At 36.4% G+C, this 23,264-nt stretch overlaps 2 protein-coding genes across 2 annotated transcripts; both read right to left on the reverse strand.

Annotated features, from left to right (window-relative positions):
• Nucleotides 1-1,512: 1,512 nt before the first annotated feature.
• Nucleotides 1,513-8,699, reverse strand: LOC136700429 (uncharacterized). Its single transcript, XM_066675781.1, has 9 exons — nucleotides 8,626-8,699; nucleotides 6,348-6,491; nucleotides 5,616-5,936; nucleotides 4,744-5,046; nucleotides 4,448-4,549; nucleotides 3,575-3,602; nucleotides 3,312-3,352; nucleotides 2,934-2,980; nucleotides 1,513-1,837 (listed from the first exon to the last, which is right to left on the reverse strand). The coding sequence occupies exons 2-9, from the start codon at nucleotides 6,391-6,393 to the stop codon at nucleotides 1,760-1,762; spliced, it is 966 nt and encodes a 321-aa protein (XP_066531878.1). The 5' UTR covers nucleotides 6,394-6,491; nucleotides 8,626-8,699; the 3' UTR covers nucleotides 1,513-1,759.
• A 1,854-nt stretch (nucleotides 8,700-10,553) lies between these two features.
• Nucleotides 10,554-17,156, reverse strand: LOC136700508 (titin-like). The gene is made up of 8 exons (XM_066675893.1): nucleotides 17,018-17,156; nucleotides 16,309-16,614; nucleotides 14,284-14,574; nucleotides 13,509-13,607; nucleotides 13,381-13,405; nucleotides 12,826-12,854; nucleotides 11,292-11,332; nucleotides 10,554-10,800 (listed from the first exon to the last, which is right to left on the reverse strand). Exons 1-8 carry the CDS (start codon nucleotides 17,058-17,060, stop codon nucleotides 10,726-10,728), a joined length of 909 nt encoding a protein of 302 aa, XP_066531990.1. The 5' UTR covers nucleotides 17,061-17,156; the 3' UTR covers nucleotides 10,554-10,725.
• Nucleotides 17,157-23,264: the final 6,108 nt, after the last annotated feature.

Raw genomic sequence — 23,264 nt, forward strand, 5'->3', positions numbered from 1 at the left:
GGGCCACTCTGTTTTTTTTTATTTCTTTGTCCTCATTTTCTTGTGGTTACAGCTTGTTTCAGTGAAGTCCATTTCTGATGTTTCAGCAGAAAACACAACAAACACATTTACACACACAGGTCCCCTTACCACCTTTAACACTTAAAACTGCTGACGTACAAGAGCCGGAAGTATTAACGCTTAAACACAAAGCAGAGTAATTGCTCCTTATAGCACACAATGCTTCTCATGAACTTAATGATTTTATTAACACAGGCAGATACCGCATTTCTTTACTTATTTTCCAGTGTAAATAATAATAATAATAATAAACTTAAGATATATATTTTATATCACCTTTTATATTCAAGCACAACTGTTTTTTTGTGTCTTTCCAAAAACATAGAGCCAAGACAAATTACTTGTATGAGCATGAGTTTATAATTCATTTTGTTTCTATTTAAATGTACGTAATGTATTTTATTTATTTTACTCATGTATACGTTTCCATATATTTACTCTTTTGTAAGCACTTGTTTTTTACTAATCACTTATTCTGTTTGGGATCACTTGATCTGTACCCTAACCAGAATCACTGTGTGCAAGGCAAGTACGAACACGCCTGGGACAGGGCACCAGTCCATTACAGGGCATCACACACTCACTCACTTACACACACACTCACACTCGTGAACAATGTCATACAATCAATCCACTTACCAATATGTGTTCTTGAACCGTGAGAGGAAACCGGCGCATGAAGAGAACACAACAAACCCCTCACATACAGTGACTCAAGGTGGGGGTATGAAACCACAAACCTTCAGCTGTGTATGTGTGACTCGACCTGTTTCACATTGAACTGTCTGATCTAAATTAGAGGGAATTCTGCCTAAAAATGTGATTTTATTTTATTTTTTATTTTTTGCTTTGGACGGTGGTTGATATCACACTTTAGTTGCTCCTGGTGAAACATGATACAGTGGAGACTCAAGTTTCACATTCATTCTGTTCACTCTGAAATTAAATGAAACAAGTCCCAAACAATGCTGTTTCCAAGTGTGCTGTAGAGGGCAGTGTTTGCCTGAAATATAGATTAAATGATTGTGAAAAGATCCATGTTTACAGTAATTTTACAGAATGAAATATAATACAAAAGGTATGTGACCAGGCATAAAGAAGAAGAGCTGAGAGCTGTGGTCTATATCTTCCCCCATTACCACTTCGCATGGCCTATTTTTACCACTTGAAAAAAAAAAAAAAAAATATATATATATATATATATATATATATATATATATACCCTAAATTGATCACAATAGGACATTTCCGTATAATTTTAAATCGGTACCTAATAATTATGATTGATTATCTAATGAACATTTATTAGAATCTAATACAAATGAAATAACGCCTTTATTATTATAATTATATCATAAAGTCATATCTAATCTTAAGTCATACATATGTGAAACTGATTGATTATTATAAGAAACTAATCCATTATTATTAACACAAATCAGAACAGCCAGATGAGAAATCAGATTTTCGATATAAAATCTATTTTATGAGACATACCAAGAGGAAGTAATTCATTATTCAGTTTTAGAGATTTACTAAATTACTACATATGTTGTTTAAATGTTGGAAACAAGCTTCCACTCATTTGTTGTGGATCTGATGTAAATGGTTTAATCAGTTTTACCACACTGAGTGTTATTGCCACTGCCATTTTTGGTCTGGTTGTATTTACAGTGTATTTACATAAAATTACAGGTAGTTACTGTAACTCTGTCTGAGGAAGTGTGTTTAAATTCTGGTTCAGAATCTCAGGGTTCAGACAGGAATACTCCACTTCCTGCAAAACAGCGATAGAAGAAAAGATTAGTTATTTTTAAACATTTTATAATTGTAAATTATACAGAATTTATACTATATATGGAATAAATCTCTTTGAATTAACACTTTTTAATACGGTGTATGTTTGCAAACATTTCTCTTCACTGGTAAAGGTGTATAAAATGCTGTTTATTAGTAAATATGTCTGTTAATTTTTAATTCAAATGCCGATTGTTGGTAAAGTTTTCTGTAGCACGCTGAATTTATTGGTAAATATTTTTGTTGTATAATAATGTTTAATAAAATGATGTTTATTATTAAATATGTCAATTAAAAATTATAATTAGTATGTGTTTTATTGGTAAATATTTATGTTGTACAGGGTGAGTCAAAAGTCACAGGACACCGTTTTATTTTTTTTAATTGCTCCATGACCTCCCTCCCATTGGAAAAAATTGCCCTTGACCAAATATGACCAAACATTGCCTAAAAGATAGGCCCCTCACCCATTACTTGTTGGGTATTCAGAAAAAAGAGGGTCTTGTGACTTTTGACTCACCCTGTATATTCATTTTTAATAAAATGTTGACTATTAATAAATATGTCTGATAAAATATCAATTAAAATCCTGCTTGTTGGTAAATATTTTCTTTTCCCTACTCCTGTAAAATAATTATTTCAGGAGATATATGTTTGTATTTGCACAGTGTTGATATGTCAGTTAATCATAAAATAGTTTTTATTAGTAAATATATCAATTCAAAATTTATTTAATGTGGTTCATTGTAAACATGTCGGTTGTATTTACATTTTTAATAAAATGTTGTTTATTAGTAAATGTCTGTTAAAATGTAATGAAAAATGGCATTAATTGATAAATCTTTCTGTTGAATTCTTTTCATAATTAAAAAAAAAATGTTTTTATTGATATTATTTTTTTTTGTATTTAAATATATTTTTAAATTTGTGTATTTACCATTTTTATTAGTAAATCTTTCAGCTGAAAACGCATAATGTTTTTATATAAATGTGCACTGATATATCTTTGTTTTGTAATTTATTTTTTTTTAAATGTGTAGTAGTAAATTATGTTGTTTATTTTTTTGTCCACTCACTGTCCTGGGTGGTCTCTCCACAGCTGGTTTAAATGTTTCTCGTTTCCCTGTGTTGGGTAGAAGAGATTTGACTAAACATCATTTTAAAAGTCATTTTCACAGTTCAAAGAAAATCACATCTTTCCTAAAGGGTAACTTTACAGAAGAAGACAAAATTATTATTGAATTTAAATAAAAGTTAATGTAAAGAACTTCCAGGTCATTTTGGATAATTTCTTTTGGCCCATAGCATTTTACAGTGTAAAGAGCAAATGATGAAGAACAATGGAAATTGGGAAACAAATTAATGGTTAATAAAAATGTATGAATGGTTTACTTTGAACTGCACTGACACACTGATAATGATCTCACTATATCATCTGTGTGAGAAGTTTTTACCCTGGTTCTGTTGTTGGTTTTGAGTATTTCTGGCACGTTTCCTACAATAGCAAATGTACATTATTAAAAAAACAATATCCACACATACTCAAAAGTGCATAATTAAAACCTTGACTAAAAGTGATGATAGGTTGGTCCTGTTTGGTGTGAGTCAGTATCGTTCACAACGGTGGTGAATGTAAAACAGGCAATAGTAAATATTAAATATGTTATTAAATATATGTATTATTTTAATAGTGGATTATAGAGAATGAGACACAGACCCTTTAGTTGTAGCGTTTTTACGTTTCTCTATGAGGAGAGAAAAAACAGGTTAATTTTAATTAAAAACAAAAACCAAGTTGTGTAACATTGTTAATAAAACACACTCCTGTCCATTAACCACAATAAAAGAAAAAAGTTAGCCACAATACAATTATTTAACATGAACTCATATTAAAAGATAAGAATGTGGTTTCCTTCTTCTGTGAAATTGTTGGTTTGAAGAAAAATGTTTTTGTTCCAATGATAAATTAAATATTTCATATTCCAAAAACCTATATTGCTTTTGTACCATTGACCTGCAGTTTGATTTACAAACATTTATTATTTTAATAATAATTGTAATTATTTTTGTGAAAAATAGCCACAGCTGAGAGAACATATATTTATGGTAGTGCGCAAAACCGTAGGTGCTCAAATGTTTTTTGATTTTCTGAATAAACAAATGAGATACACGCCCTGATGTCTTTCTAAACTCAAATATTACACATTTAGTATTTTATTGATTAAATTTTCTGGCTTATTAAACATATCCACATTTCAAAACGGTGACATATTTAAAAGTACAGAGGATATGTCTAAATCAGTGGCAATATTTCCTGACAGTAATACAGTAATATGTTTGGAACTGGAACTACAGGCACATGGTACAAAAGTAAGAAAAATAAATTAAAGGCATTAATTCACTTCTTCCTAGTTCTCTAACAATGGATGAATAAATGATCCCTTCCTGTAAAATTCCTTACTGCACTCCATAGTAGTATGTTAATTCAACATTTGAAGGAAATAAAAACATAAAACATAATATTTTGATGTGAAGGACTTGGCTGATTTTTTCAAATGGTACAAAAGCAGGAATGCAGCTATACACTCACCTCTGCGTAAACACACAGTGACGGTGACAGTGACAGCAATAGTGAGGAACACAGCTGTGAAGCCCATGTAAAGCAGCAAGGAGCACACATCTGCCTCGGTACCTGATTTAGTGACGTTACACATTGATTATATAACTGTTAATTTGCTTGTTACCAGGTAAAGTAGCAAAGGAGCTACAGTTACATTTTAAGTAACTAAAAGCTATAGTACACCACACCACCAAACAAACAAGTAAATATTTACGTACTTTATCAAGTATAGTTTAAAAAAAGGCCTGCTGTTGACTGCCTCTTACCTCTTGGTCTCAAAGTTTTGGAGAGGCTCCTGTTGCTGTAATTGACCACACACTCGATCTGAGCCGCTTGTTTAAACTCTGCTTGAGAAAGTGTGATGTGGGCTCGAGTGAACTCCAGAGGTGAGTCACGGTCCTGTGTCCAGCTCGACTCCGTCCATCCACTGCGCTTCCTGTCATCAATCATCCAAACAATCTGGACCTGAGAGGGAACAGCTCCCATCACCAAGCACTGCAGAGGAACACTGGAGCTGGACACGTCCAATGGCCAGAACGGGACGATGGACAACTCCAGTGGACCTGGATCTACAACACACAGCTCATTATCCACACAACATTCAACTCCAAAGTAGAGTCAGGTCTGTTCTGCAGGAGACATGGATTCAGACTTGTTTACACTGGAAATATTCACATATATAGTTTTACAAACTTAATGACATTGTGTTCATGAGCCATGGTTTGTACAGAATTTAGAATTTCATCCCACTTATGGAACATTTACTACAATCTGATTATAGACGAGGGGTGGCCTTTTCCTAACTGCTCAGCGAAATCTGAACGTTTGCAAAAAACTAGAAAACATTTTTTGGAATTTTACACTTCCAAAAAAGATATTTAGGTTCATTAATGCAGCTTCCACAGGGTATCTGCTTTTAGCAAAAAAAAAGGATATACTCGTCTGATATGCTTTACAGTATTACATATTTATGATTCACGCCATTACTTTTATTCTTTGGCATTTTTACATTTGTGCCAATGTATTTCTAATGCTGTAAAAAGTGGAAAAAAGTGTGTTTGGAATATTTTTTTCTGCAGTAACTGCCCCATGTGTGAAAGTAATGTGGCTGTAATCTAAATTACTCTCATTAACTCACTTGTGACAATGACTCGGCTGCCATTTCCAACCAGACCCATTAGGTTATATCCACCAGCGCAGTAGTATATTCCTGAGTCCTGAAGAGTCGCTTTAGAGACGGTCAGTGAACACATTTTAGTGTCAGCTGCTTGTCTGTTGAGGTCAGGACTAGAGGAGCTGACCTCTGAGAGTTTCCAAGTTCTGGGATTCACTTTGTGCCACGTTGTAGTTGAATAACAATATTTAACTTTCATTTCATGTATACAGTTTAATGTAAAGGTGTCCCCCACAGACACATGCACCACTTCAGGCGACTGCAGCAGCACAGAAGAGACAGAGGCTACAGGAGAAAAAACAAAACCAAGCAATAATTAAGATGTAAAAACAGCAAGAAACACTTAGAAAATAGTCAAATCTACAGCACAAATAGATAAACTCTGTTAAATTCCCAACAAAATTTGTATCTCCAGAAATATAACCACACCAGGTGTATATGTCGAGAGGTTCAAAAAAAAAAAAGAAAGAAGGAAACTTTAAGCATGTTAAAGTTATTATTAATACTAACGAGACCAGACAAGCTCATTGTTTTTAATAACTGTTAACTAATAACTAATTATGTTGTGTGTTTTACACTACACTCCCAACACACCCAATGAAACTGTAATTTATATTTAAACTCTGGTAATATCTGGTCTGTAGTTTCTCATGGAAAGTAGAAAACAATGGTTTAGAGGAGAATACAAAGACTTACTTTTGAAAGTGAAGGCACAACAAACGAGCAGCGGCCAGAGAGACATGATGGAAGTTTGAAAGAGGCAAATGTGTGCGCTCTGTCTATATCTGTAGCTACATTGACTTCTACACCTAGAGCATCACAGTGTTTCAGCTCTGAACTCTGCAGGAAGATTAACTGTGATACCACCTAACTATTCAGCAATGCTTATTACTGCCTTGGGTAACGTCAATTAATGTTCACTTATTGTAACATGTAAATCTGTAAAGAACCTGAAGATTTAGGGTTAGGGTTAGGGTTTTTAAAAGGTTAATCACACTCATGTCTCTTAAACAAACCCCTTAAGAGGTTTTTAAGAAACTTTTAAGTAAAAGTTGCTGTACAAGAGAATGGATTTTATTTGGATGCCATTAAATTGTACAGCATTGTTTTTTGAAACTACTATTTCTAATATTCTACAATTACATTGTCAGTAAAACTGAACTTGACGGCTGACTGCAGTTGTGAATGTATTCATTTATCTGACAGTGTTCAGTGATCAGTGATCAGGCAGCAAGCTTCTATTTCGAACACTTGAGGAATGTGTCTCTAGCTTCTTACGTGTGTAAATCTCACTTTAACCAGATAAGATTCAAAATTATTTTCCTTTTCTGTAAGGTTTTGTTGTGTCTGTGTGAAAGTAACTGATATGAAATAATCTAGATTTACAGACTATTTACAAACCTGTGCAACTAATAAAAACCTAGTTAGGAATATTATAGTCAAACTGTACAGTATTACTGCTGTTTTTATTTCAGCAGGAGGACAAAACTATAGAAAACAACTCAAACACACAGTCTACAGGAGAGTTTATATTTCAGTGTGGACTCATATAAACACACTCCAATGATCAGGACAACACCGGCCACGATAAAAGAACAAGGTTATTGCACAAAAGAGAAAAATGTTATTCAGATAAAGACAGAATACATTCAGATTCACATCCAGCACTTGGTAATTTTTGACAAGTCTCTATTACTTAAAAAGTCAGTAAAACTGACATGAAAATTAAACACATTTGTAGGCGCACCTTTTAATCAGAGAAAATTTACTTTTACTTCATTTAAACTCAAATTTCAAGTCAACTTTGCTCTTTCTTTCTCAATGTCTGATATTACTATCTTCAAACAAAAATAAATTATCAACTTTTAATATGCATTATTTTTCACTGGTTACTGGTTGGTAATTGAACTTTTGTAGAGATTTTAATTATTTGTATAGATTTTCCCCCTTTTTTAAGTTAGTCCCATTCTGGCAGCGGATACTGAAATGTCACCCAGTGAAATAGTGCTTATGTAAAGTGTGAAATAATCTGCTCAAAGTGTGCTCTATTCCTAAGACTCCAACAGATATTAAAAGTATTGCATGTATTTATAAAACACATAAATCAGTACCCTAGCCATCTGTTATTACCAAATCCACAATTCACGCATTAAACCATGCATCTTGGGGAAATATATGCCTGTTGTTATCTGCTTTTCTACAAGTCAGATTCTAATAAACATTAAATATTTCTGCATGAACACATGCCCCATATTTGCCATATTAGCATTATCCTGCCTTCACTGTATATCACAGGGCGTCTGAGAGAAGTGTCAGCACAATGGTAATGTGATGTTATACTTGTGAAGGATTTGAGAGCTGCTGGCATCACATTCAAATCACTGCTTATGATTTATGTGTTAGTGTTTGAGATTGAATCAGTGGCTATTAGTGTGAATTGTGCAGTTATTTCTGGGAAAGTAATATTTATGTTATGTTACATTTCTACCAAGATTTGTCGCACTTCTAAGTGAAAATAAGTTCTGCATTTATAATATGGCAATAATATAAATAATAAATAAAGTGTCCTGTGCAGTTTTTTAAACGCATGCCATTTTTCCAATATTTTCCAATACGTTTATAAACAAAATATTGTGAACAAATAATACATAGAAATGGTGCATTAAGAATTTAAAGAATTGTAGGGACCATGACCCTGAACTGGATAAATGGTTACAGATAATGAATGAATGAATGAGAATTGTTGGGATTATCCTGTGTTACATTTCCTAAATAAAAAAAAACCTAATATTTTGCTCATTATACAGTTTGTTTCTCATATTGTTTCTCATTATACAATGTTCTTTAATACATTTTTAACACAGCCACAGCACCAGCTGAACATATCTGTAGTGCTGACCCACATTATTTGTCTTTAAATCTGAAAGGGTTAAACCAGTAAATCAAAGTGCGCAGTCCGAGCTGTGTGTGTTACCTGAGAGCCGTGTGGGTGATATCAGATTCAGTGCAGGTTCAGTGCAGGTGTGTGTTGTTATCCGTTAAGCAGTCCATCTCTGACATTACTTTGATTCTGCACATTTGCAGCATGTGTGTGTGTGTGTGTGTGTGTGTGTGTGTGCGTGTGCTCTAACCTCAGCGGTGCAGTGTGAGCGGCGAGGGGCCACTTCTCACCTACGCTTCCACACAGGCACATCACGCTGCGGTTTCAGACCCCTTATGAAAATAGACCCCATTTCTCACTCACACTGCTGTCACTTTAGAAAAGTCATGACTTCAGGGGGATTTTGGTCTGTAACAGCTCTGTGAAACTGGAAGAGGGAACATGTTCTGAAGGTTTTTAAGGTTTCACATGTTGTCAGTAATAAACAAGTCACATTTTACAGTGTTATTTAATTCAGCATTTCAAAATTAAGATGAAAAAAACCTACATAAGCTGCCTGTTAATTTTAACAGATTGTATACACAAAACCATTTTTTTAATGCAAAAAACATCAAAGACTCTACTGCGCCTAAAGAAGTACGTACATCGCACTGACGCTAAGAAAATTATATGATGACAAATTAAAGGAAGCTGGTTTAAAGTGTTTTAAGGAATAAATCTGTAACTCTACCACTCTCTTCTTTTCTTTCTGAATTATTTTGATATAAAATAAAACCCTGAAGCTTCAGAATGTTCCCTTGTAATGTATTTAGGTTCATATTATTAGCATATTATACAATTTATTGGACGTTTTATGTTTTTGATACTGGTATATGAATTAGAAGAATCAGAATTACAATCACTTTTTATAATACAGCCACTGTGCTTGCACACAGGAATATATTCTCCATATTTAAGCCAATCCGTGCAGTGAAACACATATTTACACACACTAGTGAACACTACGGGTTAATGAGCACACATGGCTGGAGCAGTGGGCAGCTCTAGCCTCGGCTCCCGGGGACCTGCAGTCATGACCTGCCTACCAGGCCATGGCTGGCCCCATATATGTGTGTGTGTGTGTGTGTGTGTGTGTGTGTGTTTTTAAGGTTAAAATTGGTGTTATACAAGATTTTGCTTTCTATGATTTCATTAAAAGTGTGTTGTGTGTATATTATAAATAATTCAAAATATTTTGAAGTTACAAATATTTTATTGATCTTTAGAACTTTCTTGAGCAGATCATTCTCTTACATTTCTAATTTTTTTAAGAAGAACAGGTCAAAAATATCTGCCAGTTATTTAAGACATTTTCCCCCGAGACAAAGGATCAAAACAAGCAAAAAACTGCAGAAATATGTTGGAAATATTTAATAATATTTCAACAATCTCATAATGAAACATATTAGATATATTCACAAGTTCTAAAATGACTTAGTAAGTTATAATTTTCGCAGTCCACATGACCTAAAGAATCACAGTTTACAGTGAATGTCTCTGAGCATGCATAACAAAAAATCAGATAGTGTTTCAGTCACAGCTGAGGTTGTGGGATCCGTCACTGCCTTGTGTCACTGTCTGTGAAGAGTGTGGTGTGTTCTCTCTGTATCTGCGTGGGTTTCCTCCGGGTGACTGTCTGTGAGGAGTGTGGTGTGTTCTCTCTGTGTCTGCGTGGGTTTCCTCCGGGTGACTGTCTGTGAGGAGTGTGGTGTGTTCTCCCTGTGTCCACATGGGTTTCCTCCAGGTGACTGTCTGTGAGGAGTGTGGTGTGTTCTCTCTGTGTCTGTGTGGGTTTCCTCCGGGTGACTGTCTGTGAGGAGTGTGGTGTGTTCTCCCTGTGTCTGTGTGGGTTTCCTCCGGGTGACTGTCTGTGAGGAGTGTGGTGTGTTCTCTCTGTGTCTGCGTGGGTTTCCTCCGGGTGACTGTCTGTGAGGAGTGTGGTGTGTTCTCCCTGTGTCTGTGTGGGTTTCCTCCGGGTGACTGTCTGTGAGGAGTGTGGTGTGTTCTCTCTGTGTCTGCGCGGGTTTCCTCCGGGTGACTGTCTGTGAGGAGTGTGGTGTGTTCTCCCTGTGTCTGCGTGGGTTTCCTCTCATAGTCCCAACAAGTGTTAACAGTGTCAGCTCAGTCCCTCAGTGGCCACAGACAAACCAAATATTAATGAAAATGCTTCAGAAGTGTCCTGTCTTTCTGCTCAGTCCTGATGAGGTCGACGCTTGCATACTGAAGTTCCTGTAAACAAAAAATTCAACAAGTAACCCATTGTTCACTGATGTATAGCCTTTATTTATGCAACGGCTTGCAGACATCCCTTTTTTTTCCTCTATAGGTTTCCTCCCACAGTACTAAAACACACGTTGGTAGGTGGATTGGTGACTCAAAAGTGTCCGTAGGTGTGAGTGAATGTGTGAGTGTGTGTCGCCTTGTGAAGGACTAAAGGACTGGCGCCCCCTCCAGGGTGTGTTCCTGCCTTGCACCCAATGATTCCAGGTAGGCTCTGGACCCACCGCGAACCTGAACTGGATAAGTGCTTACAGACTATGAATGAATGAATGAATTTTTCTATATAGCATGAAATGAAATGGAGCAGATGCACATGAACCTAATGGCACCATGCCCAATGCTAAGCAAGGCTGTAGAGCAAAGGAGTTGTGTTCTCAGTACTCAGTAGTGATGACCACTATATATATATATATTTGTCATGTGTGGTTTGTCCATCGTACCATTATACAGGATTCCTCCACATTCTGCCTCCTTCGTTTACCTGAGAACAAGAACCAAATGCAATGTCTTCAATCTCTGACAGGACTACTCTCACAGCTTTACTGTAACTTAGTTGTAAATTAGTTTAATCATTCTGACAATGGCACAAATCTAACATGTCTGCTGTAATTCGATAATTAAGAACGTCACCCAGTTTATTGCTAGTGCCACCTGTTAGTTCAGAAAAACCTCTTCCAAAACATGAAGCTCTAACTGCTACTAACATCACTGGAGCTCACCACACTTGGAGGGGAGACTAACTGCACAGGTCTGTTATGTAAACTCACAGACATCCGCTTTGTCTATCACTGTGTTGAAGGAAGGAAGAGGATCATTCTAGACACCCAGAGAGTGAGACACATATATCCTCTCTTGTATTCTTGGTTACAGATGTCTGTGGCATCACTAGGGACTGAAATCCTGATGATAGGGACAGTGCTTAGAGATTTGAATCACACCAACGATATAAAGTAGGTATGTCATGGTGAAACTGTTAACAGTGTACAAATGCAATAAAAGTTGGAAACACAGTTAACACATTTTTATATGGTCCATGTGAAACATCCATAGTAGGATTCTCACTGAATCCCAGCCGATACCAGAGGAGTGAACCTCCCCTTGGCGAGATGGCCCTCGTCTGTGTAAAAGGTGTAACGGGGGGTGAGCAAGTGACCAGAGACTTACTGAATGTAAACGAAACAAATGCATGAGATTCAATGAACGTGACTTTACCAAAAATGTTTAATTATAAAGATTTTAAATGTTTACATTGTACAACACCTTCTACAGTGATTAGGGAAATACTCAGAGGTGGGGCTTCTGCTTCTGTTTATTATTCTCCTGAAATCCCTTGTTGTGACTTTACCTTGGCTGAGAAGGGCAAAACAAATTTTTAATTTACAAATTAAAAACACATTTACAAGCTGTGAAACAAATTCACCAGCCCAAAACACTTTTACAAATGAAAATCAGACGGAAAGAGTGGGTGCAATACACAGGAAGTGCTGCTGACCTTTGTCAGTCAAACTGCTTTGCAGGGAAGAAGTGAATGGAGTTTGAGAGGGTAATTTCAAACCATGTTTTGTCCATTTTTCTGGGAGTCATTTGTGGCATGCTTTAATTTTCATGTGGGAAGTCTTTAGAGTTTTTAAAAGAGAAGAAAGTAGAAGATGCACAGGCTATGTCTAAACCACCTGTAAATCTTAACGAAAGTAAGTGGACTGTAAACGCTAGCTATAGACAAGTAGAATTACTCTCCAAAACGCCATTCACTTCTTCCCCACAAAGCAGTTTGGCTGACAAACATCAGCAGCACTTCCTGTGTATTGTACCGACCCTTTCAGTCTGAATCACCATCTGTAAAAGTGTTTCGGATGTTTGTAAAAGTGTTTCATAGCTTGTAAATGTGTTTTTATATTTGTACATTAGTTTAGCCCTTCTCGGCCACCGTAGTGGCTTGATGTTAAAAATAAAACCAAGAAAAGGAGGTTTTACCATTCTGACGTCTGAAGTGAGCTTCATATCTATGAAGAAAATTCAGAAGTATTTTAACCATAAATACTAGAATGAGGAAGAACACTTGTGATAAACTCTTAAAACTGGCAATTCTTTGGTACTAATCCACGCAAACACCTCCATGTGTCGTGTGGCTCTGCAGAGCTGTGTATCCTGTGCACACTCATTGATCTCTGTGATTGCCATGATCATAAGACCCAAGCAATACCTGACCACCGAACTACACTGAAAACAGCATGGAGGAGTTTGCGAATTGTTTTTCAGACGTACAGCAAGATGTTGCCGCTTGTCATTCTCAACAAACCGTTCTCATCCTTCAGTTCTTTAAAGCAGGGCACGAGACTGCCTTCTTCACTGCTCATTTTTGCATGTTCTGATGTAGATGCTGTTGTAGTGCTCAGGTTACTTCAAAGTACTTTGGCTGGCTTCTATTCAGAACCTGAGTATTCTGCCTGCGCCATGATGCAGAGAGGTTTACAGGGATTTTCACAGACATACAAAGCAGCCTCTATTCTTATAAAATGAAACACAAACCTGAAAGTCACGCTGTCTCTCTTCACTGAAAGTATTTAAATCAAAAACAAAGGAAGTTAAAATTATTACCAAAGAGTTTCGCCAATTTAAAGCCAAATATTTTCAGTAGCTTTATATTTATGTTATACCTGAGCGTGAAAAAACAATAATAATGCAGGCCACTAGAATCAGAAGGAATGTCCCACCGAAGCCCAATAGCACAAACCATGTACAAATATCACTGGAACCTGGGAATAAAAGTGAATATTCAGTGGAAATTCTATTTTAAATATATTCCTCTCAATAGCATTGCTGTCGAGACAAAACCTGTCTTTTTTTTTGTTTAAATAGTGGCACCCCCGATAAACAAAACCTAAACATTTAGTAGAAATGAAAAAATATATATAAAAATGCATGTTGTAGCAAATGTGTGTGTGTGGGTGATACAACGACAGTGATGCAGTGAAGTGGAGGGGCACCAGTGTTAGCCTTGTACTAATCTTGAGCAGATGATGACGAATGAGGTATGCCTAAGCCTGGGGAGATGCTGTGAGGATATTTAGTCCCACGACCTGTTCACCCTCCTCCAGTGCTCGATTTTTAGACCCAGCGGACCTCAGTAACCCGACTCCTGACCTGGGGGAGTTTACACTTTAATCATTTTACACTTGCTGGAAGATAAGAAAGCTTCCCTTCCTGCAAAGTAATTTGGTAGAACTTTACAATATTGGTGCACAATTAAATATATATTAATACACCACTGTATCAGGAAATAATGGAGCATTACATATAATATCTGCTTATTTGTGGACCAATATTGTAAAGTGTTTTGATGTTTTAATAGGTTTTGTGCCGACAGTAATGACTTAGAGGAGTCATTTACTGTTGTTAATTTTGATTTCAGAAGTAATGACCGGCTACCACCTCTTTTCAGGGACTTGGAGAATGTTCTGCCGTCCAGTTCAACAACACACTCAACTTCATCCACTCCTCTCTCAGGGGTAAACGTGATATGAGCCCTGGTGAACTCTGAGGCTGAATCGTTGTCATCTGTCCAGCCAGATTCTGTCCAGCCAGTCACTTTTGACTGTTTTACAACCCAGTGAACGCTGACCTCCACAGGAGTGACCCCCATCACCACACACTGCAGAGAAAGGTCCTGATTGTCTCTCTCCTCTGAGACGTACAGTTCCACGGTGGGCTGGGAACTGGGCTCTGGGGTTGAGAGACATAATACAGTATGTTCACGTTACTATCATCAAATCAGTTCACAGACAGTTATCTGGGATTTATGTGTTCTATTCTATTTTTTATTATGTGCTGCATTTTTCTTTTTCTTACCCACAGTTAAACCTGATACTCCATTTACAGAACTGCCTCAGCTGGTGCTTCCTCCAAGTTACCTGAAGACAATCCACTACTTCTTATTAAACTGCTGCTAAGGCAATTCCAACAAACAGCTTAAGACCCCAGAGTAGAATGTAAACTGCCCAGATCTGCCACATCACCTGACAGAGGCCAATGCCGGCTAACTCATTGAGCAGAGAATTGGGGGAGAGGGGCCGTCCTACCCATTTAGACCTTAGACAGTGGGGCCAACTTTTCTCTCTAGGATTCCTGGCCTCAGATAACTGAGATATCACCTAGTCTCACACTGTCTGACTCTCTAGGGAGAGTATGCTGCCTTTTGCCAATTAACATGCCCAAGAACCACCTACTACTGCTGGAAAAGGAATTTAACTTGCACACAATAAGACCATTCACAGCTCTACTATTTTGGCATGACGTGTAGAAGAAGGTGATTCACTTTGGACCAGTACCAGAGCCAGTACAAAACGATACACAGAGGTGCGTATAGATTCGGCTTAACCTGGATTTCATTCATTCATTCACTGCCTGTTAGCTCTTATCAAGTTCAGGGTTGCATTTGGTCCAGAGACTACCCAGAATCATTAGGCGCAAGGCAGGAACACACCCTGAAGTGGATGCCAGTCCTTGGCATGGCCACACACACACACACACACACATATATTCACACCTATGGACAATCCTCACAGACAAACACCTGGAGTGGGGCTCAAACCCACAACACCAAGACTCTGGAGCTGTGTGACTGTGCCACTACCTCCTGCGCCACTGTGCTGCCCAATCACCTGGATTTGAACTAGTGATTTCCAGGTAACAGGGGCAGCACTTACTCCACTGCACCACCTGGGAGTCCCCATGTCAACTTATTAACTTTGCTTTGAAAACCTCTTGGGATGAGAATCTGGACTGGACTTGAGCAGCTACGTGGGCAGAATTCACAAGGAGTTCTTATTGGCAATGTTTTTCTATGCTAAACCTTTAAAAACCGTGGGGACAACATCAGCCTTTCAGAAACTGGTGGGGACATGTCCCCTGCATCCCCAATGTCCACAATGTATACTAAGCCTATGTTAGAAGATCATTTAATTCAAAATGTTAAAATGTCAGGTTTATTCACAATGTACTGTAAAATTATTAATTTATAGAAAAGCCAGACTTTGCCTGCTTGTTTCTTTTTGACTGTGTCCTATTTTCTCATGCCTTGAACTCCTTGAGCTCACTGTGTGTATTTCTAAATAAACATTCGAGCATTTTTCAGCCTAGTCTTCATGCCATTGGCAGTATCAGCTCATTGACTTGAATAGAGTTACAGGAGCTTTCCTGTGCTTTTTCTAATTACAGAGGAGTGAGTATCTACACTCACTGTCCGTTCTCCTATTGTTCTACAACTACAGACCACAGTCCATCTGTTTATTTTTATGAAAAATAGTTTATATTTTATATTACTGCTCAGACAGCAATAGTATAAGAGCATGGACAAACTTTGTGGAGTGCAGCTGTGTGATAGTAATAGTATATCACTGACTGCAAGAACTTGGCCCATCTTTATGATGCAGAATGCACTAATAGATAGAAACTGACCTTTCACGATGAGTCTGGAGCCATTGCCAGTGTATAAAATAATGCTGTGAGCAGCACTGCAGTAGTATATGCCGGAATCTTCCCCAGTGGTGTTGTAGATGATCCCCAGACACAGTCCCTTTTTCTCCCCTGGACCATTAATAACGACACTGCTTTGTTTCAGCTCTTTGGTTCTTGGATGCAGCTTATACCATGAGACATGTTCACAAAGTGCCATAATATCCACCAGGTTACACTTCAGTACAGCTCTTTCACCAGCAAGAACCTTCACTACAGCGGGAGACTGGACGATGGATGGACACACAGCTGGAAAACACATTCACACTTTAGGGAAACATAAATAATACAACAAACACAAAACTCACATAATATCAATCTATCTATGAATCTACTGTTGTGTGCAGCAATTCCATACAAAGGGAACTGAAAATCACTGCATGATTTCTAATAATTTGCAATGTTCATAATAAATATAAAAGATAAACTCTCCCAAATCTGTTGCATTCAGCGGATTAACAGTAACTGTGCTTTAACATGAGCAGAGACTACATTCAATTATTTTGCCTTGTTTCCAGATAAACATAGTTTATAACATTAGCTGGATTAATAATGTCTAACTGTTGCACACGGATGAACGTCTTCTAATATTTCCATCACACTAAATAATACTCCACAGATCTAGATTACCTAGGAGGAGGAATCTACTTACATTTAAAAGTGAACAGACAGAACAAGAGGAGTCTTGGAGACATGTCGAAAGAGATTTAAAGCTTTAAAGGAGACTTTCATCATCTCAACAAAAGCCACGCGTCCTTCAGCCCACAGAAACACACCCTGGTAAAGGTGATGACTATTGAGCAGGATACTTTGGACGACACAGGAAACAGAACACTACTTTATACGGCAGAACGGACCGCAATAAACCACAGTACGAAGGGTAACCAACACTTCACACAGTGGACTGTTATGATGATAATAATAGTACAGCAGCTGCACAAAATAAAAGAGGAAATTGATTATTTCTGATTGATTTTCCTAAATACACTGCATACACTGAGATGGTTGTGTTCTCAAAAATGGATTTATTAACCTCTACTTATCACCATATTGGTTGAAATGATATACTACAAACTGCAGTACAAGACTGTCATTTTTCCATCACATACAGTTTCAATGCTGGTGTAAAGATAAGCGCACACTGAAGCGGGACACTCGTACAAACTTTCAGCCAGTGTGGGTTTAATACTTCATACTTTACAGCATATTACTTAGATGACAGATTTTACAGAGGACATCACAGCAGAATACATTTCAGTCTGTTTTAAGACTATTCAATTTTTGATATGATTGATTTCCTGTTAATATTTCAGTATCTACAATGGGTTTCAGAATCTACTATAAATAGTTCAGTATGTTCTTTGAATCATTCCTACTATTAATTATATGGTATCTTTTAATTATGCATGAATAATTAAACTTATGAATAAGTTGGTGCCTGCTTTGTATTATTCAGTATTTACTATTAAATATTCAGTATCTGATATGAATTATTCAGTATCTTGTATGAATGATTCAGTATTTACTATTAATTATTCAGTATCTGATATTAATTATTTAGTATCTATTATGAATGATTCAGTGTTTACTATTAATAATTCAGTATCTGATATGAATGATTCAGTATTTACTATTAATTATTCAGTATCTGGTATGAATTATACAGTATCTATTACGAATGATTCAGTATTTACTATCTAATATTCAGTATTTGCTTTGAATTATTCTGTATCTAATGTGAAATATTCAGTATCTATTCTGAATTATTTGGAATCTGTTTTGAATTTCTCAGTGTCTATCTAATAAGAAACATTCACCATCCAGTTATAAATCTTTAACCATTAAGCAAGAATTTAATGAGCAGTAGACCGTGGTTGGTTTAGAAGGGTATAACACTTGACACAATATATGAAAGTATAACTCAGGTCTAACGTTGGTAACCTCTTCCTCTGAGCAGGGAGGCCACACAAACTGGTTTTACAGAAGTATCCATGAGTGCAGAACTGAGGCAGGTGTTTATTTCGCCTGTTTGTCTATTTTCCTTTGATGTAAACCACAGGGAGGTGGTGAAGAAAAAAGAAGGCGAGAAGAGGCAGATGACCTGCAACCCTGCCCTTCTTTATGGTAAAAGCGACGTGACATTTTCAGCTGTGGCTAAATTGAACTCCTGGTGCTATACAGACTTTTATGCACATAACAAAATCCCCAGTTGTTGAGACGTCAACTTTCTGACACCTACAGTGATCTTAAATGTACACTGCACTGTAGCAGTGATTCCGCTTTTTAACTTTATAAAAAGAAAGATAAGAAGTTGATTGAACTTATCAGTAGAATTATTTACATCTTGTTAATTTATTAAAACCCTTGGAAAACAGACAGCACACTTTATGAAATTAAACACAAAAGACAAAAAATAATAATTTATAGAATTTACTGCTACATCCTGGATTTCAACAAACTGTAAAATGAGTCAATATTTTAAATTCAAAATCTGTGTTGTGGGATTGTCTTGAAATTTGAGCCTTCCTAATAGTAGTTTTACATTATGTTGACTTCTTATTTGCACTTGAAATGTTTAAGAAAACCATGCAACTTCCTTTAGTACATTTAAAAGTACAAGTATTTTTCACAGTGTGTAGGTGTTAAGTCAATACTCAGGGCTTCATTGTGGAGGAAGAGGAAAATATAAACCCGTGTAATTCTGCTTAACCTGTAAAGGAGGGTCAACACTGGTCTTTATTACAGGAAACAAATGTCCATTTCAGGCTAAAGTAACCTTTACAATCACATCTATAAACGAATACTAAATTAATTCATGGTGGACACTGAATAAATGAACAGCAGATACTGAATAATTAATACTAAATACTGAATTAATGTATAGTGGATACTGTATAATTCATATTAATACTTAATATATTAGTAGTGGATACTGAATAATTCCTTGTGAATACTAAATAAAATATAGAGGAAACTGAATTAGTCAATTCATACTGAAAAATGAATAAACCAGTAGAAGGTACTAAATAATTAAAAAAGAATAATGAGTAAACTCATAGTAGATACTGAATAATTCTCAGTACATACTGAATCATTTATAGCAGATATTGAACATTGAATATGTCATTGCTCTGGCTGTAAAATGACGCTATAAATACAAAAGGCCTTAAATTCTCTCTCATAGAATAATCTTATATATCTCTCCCATTCACTCCACTGTGCTGTTTGTGAACTGCAGTCAGGGGAAACAAAACAGTCAAGCAATAACTAACAACAAAACGCACAGACAGACTTCACACATTCAGCTAAGACTGTAGACCACACGGCCGAGTGACTCCTGCCTGCGCCACCTTGTCTACATCTTTGATTCGGGTCTGTATGTCCCCTGACCTTTCAGCTAACTGAGGCATTATGATTTATTACACAAGCTGTATACACTTAAATGCTTTGTAAAAGAAAACACAGACAAAAAATACCCTGACGGACAAATACATGAACAGCTTGCTCTGACTTGCTCTGAAAAGCCATTTGAGAGACTGGATGGGAGCATAAACATTAATTTTTTATAATTCTTCTGTCTGTAGATTTTATTGTTTCTTCTGCAAAAGATACATAGTTATAAAAATACCTTAAATTACTGTATGCATGCAATGTAATGCATGTATTTTTATGAAGAAAAAAAACCCTAAAAAACCCCAAACATATAGCTTTTGGTTTTCTTGGAGCAATAGATATTTGTAAGTGTTATTAAACAAATGGATATAAAACTGAAATACTACATATTATATTACGTTTTTATATATTATATACAAAACTACATAAATATATATATATAAAAAAAGAGGAGCAAAAAGCACAAAGTACAGCAAGCTAAGTACTAGCATAACTAGCTCTGCGCTAGCTGAACAAATGTAGAGTTAAAAACATAAACAAATTCAGTCGAAGTCATTACAATATTAGCTTTGTTACTACAGTGGAATATAAAATTAAAAATGATTTGAATCTGTTAATTGCCACGGACTAACCTTATCCTCTCAATACGAGTGAGTCCACCTCCGTTTCATACACTGGGGATGAGTTGGAGTGGTGAGATCCAAAACTAATCAATTTACAATTTAACAAAATAAATAAATAAATAAAAATAAAAAGTAATTATAATAAATAAAGTGCTACTCCTGATCTAGTTCAAACCAAAGAAGAGATTAAGGTTAATAAAAGGACATGGATATAGCATTTAGAAGAACATTGCACTAATGATAACCCAGTAAACAAGGAACGTCCCTGGCAGTGGCGGATGCTGGTTTTTCAAGGAGGGGAAGCTCAATTTCAGCCTACATCATAAAATGTGTCGGTTTATTTATACATAAATTCTACCCTCCGTTCCTTTTAAAGAAAATGCTCTGTGACCCTGTCGTACCAACAAGGCGTCTTTTCCAGGGACTTGACTAGTGTCCTCTCAATGGCCAGCAGAGCTAGGCTGCTTAAACGGCCTTGGCCCATGTGAAGTGTGTCCGCCTGTGCTCCCACGGATCTTTACACCAAAGGATCGCTGATTCGCTCATTTCGCTGTCAATCAAAAAGGGATTCAGCCTTAGACAGATCATCCAATCATCATGCAGAAGCTGAGCGTCCGGGCCAGTCAAGGACAGCCCACTGCCCCATAGACCCCCAGAGACGCTGAGCGTTCGATGGGCGGGACAAAGCCCAGCATTTATCCAATGACTCGTCTCGTTTCGCTGCACTTCGCTGCTTTGCTATTGAACTCTGTGGACGCTCAGCGTACACACTGTTTAAAGCACTGTGAAGCTGCAGGAATGATTGAGAGGAAAGCCTTGTCTTTACCAGTGATAAGAAGCTGATTCTGAACAAAAGTTGAGCGCGTTGTAGTGCATATTTATTCAATGACATGTACACACAACAGTATATATTTGATCACTTATTTTTTGACATTTTAGGGGAAGCTGAGCTTCCCTTGCAGTCTTAGAGCAATGGCCACTGGTCCCTGGACGTTCAAAATAGGTCTAAAAGTAGTCTGTCCGTCAAGGACATATTTTAAACGTCAATGGACGTCCAAAATCCATCTTAATAAGTTAGTTAAGTGGTGACCAATCGATAACGTCAGTGGACATCCCAAATGCGTTTTATACAAGTAATTTATTTCAGGACCAATTAATAACGTCAATGGACGTCCAAAATACATCTAATAGTCGTCTTTTCAATGTCTGTGTTTGGACGTCTTTTCAACTTTCATTTTCAACCTTAAGAGAACGTTGATTAGACGGCAGTCATTACGTTGTTTCAACGTTGAATCAACGGCTAAATGTTTACTGGGAATATTGAACCATTTAAAATAATAAATGGTGCATTGTTAAATTAACTGTTTCTACAGTGACTCAGCAGATTGGCCTCATACAGTGCATCTACATCTGGGTTTTTTTTTTTTTTTTTTAAACATAGAATTAAATTGTGCTTAAATAGATTTAAATTTATGTCCATTTGGAACCACAAATTTGTATTAAATAGCTAGTGATGTGTAATTTAAATTATATTTTGTTAAACTAAAAATATACAGTGTACTTTCCATAATTTATTTTTGCCACTGTTCTAATATAATTGTGCTTACATTTTTAATAAGCAATAAATTACACAAATAAAAATCATTAATTTAAAAAGTCACACAAAAAAAGCTATAGCAAATATATGTTGCCTGTACACTATTACAAATTACAATACATCAAATCAAATCAAATCAAATTTATTTATATAGCGCTTTTCACAACTGATGTTGTCACAAAGCAGCTTCACAGAATTCCAGTAAGACAAGATTTGACATGAAATGTAAAGACATACATGTAAATTAGAATTATATGACATACTACAGGGTGGGCCATTTATATGGATACACCTTAATAAAATGGGAATGGTTGGTGATATTAACTTCCTGTTTGTAGCACATTAGTATATGGGAGGGGGAACTTTTCAAGATGGGTGGTGACCATGACGGCCATTTTGAAATCGGCCATTTTGGATCGAACTTTTGTTTTTTCAATGGGAAGATTCCCGTTTTATTAAGGTGTATCCATATAAATGGCCCACTCTGTATATTAAGTGTAAATATATTATAACTGTATTAAAATAGTGACAAAAAAGACTAATATACTCAGTACATATTAACTGTAAATTAATATATTTTAATATGTAGATTAGTAGTACATTAGCACAATTTAACTATACTTTTTTTTTTTTACCTTTTTAACCTGTCCTTAAAGTGTTTAAGGCGTTCTTAAAATGAGCTGATCTTCAGTCTGCCTGCCTCTGATGCACCTGTACCACCTGCTAGTATCATGTGCAGATGTGTGGAGTTGGGAGTATGGCCCAGAGAGAGAAACCTGTAACACCTTCCAGAGAGCGGGAGATTGACCAGGGGGTGACCAGGATGGGGTTTTCTGACTGTGTTAGAGGAACTTGATCAGTGCTCTTCATTTTAGCAGAAATGGGATGAGCAGGTACCCACCAATTTACAGAATTATTATACATCTGTGAAATTAAAGTGACATGTGTGCCATCTAGTGTTGATTACAGGAAGGAGGAATATAAGCCACTGTGTTTATACCTAAATAAAGCAGTGGAATAATTAACTAATTAATATCCATTGCTAGTATTATTTGTAGCCTCTAATAATACACAACCAGTTAAAATAGTTTTGGATTTGTTTTAAAGCTTCAGTGGTTTGAAATCAACAAAAATGTAAAAGAAGAAACAAACAAACAAATTAAAAACCCAAAAATGTTAGGACATATTTTAAACTACAAAACCAGTTTCTGGAAAAACTGGGAATTTTTAAAAATCTGGTCACTGTTGTCTGTCACTATGGTGTTTATAATGACACCATAGGAGGG

This window comes from Hoplias malabaricus, chromosome 6 (assembly GCF_029633855.1).
Source record: "Hoplias malabaricus isolate fHopMal1 chromosome 6, fHopMal1.hap1, whole genome shotgun sequence".
NCBI classification, from domain to species: domain Eukaryota; kingdom Metazoa; phylum Chordata; class Actinopteri; order Characiformes; family Erythrinidae; genus Hoplias; species Hoplias malabaricus.

Excerpts from the sequence above, each read along its gene's own strand:
- LOC136700429 (XM_066675781.1), bottom strand. The coding sequence starts at position 6,393 with ATGTCTCTCTGGCCGCTGCTCGTTTGTTGTGCCTTCACTTTCAAAA. Across the intron at positions 2,981-3,311 it reads AAACCAACAACAGAACCAGG|GGAAACGAGAAACATTTAAA; the intron begins GTAAAAACTTCT and ends TACCCAACACAG. Across the intron at positions 1,838-2,933 it reads TGGAGAGACCACCCAGGACA|GAAGTGGAGTATTCCTGTCT; the intron begins GTGAGTGGACAA and ends GCTGTTTTGCAG.
- LOC136700508 (XM_066675893.1), bottom strand. The coding sequence starts at position 17,060 with ATGTCTCCAAGACTCCTCTTGTTCTGTCTGTTCACTTTTAAAT. Across the intron at positions 13,406-13,508 it reads TATTGTTTTTTCACGCTCAG|TGAAGAGAGACAGCGTGACT; the intron begins GTATAACATAAA and ends AAATACTTTCAG. Across the intron at positions 10,801-11,291 it reads TGGAGGAATCCTGTATAATG|GAACTTCAGTATGCAAGCGT; the intron begins GTACGATGGACA and ends TTTTGTTTACAG.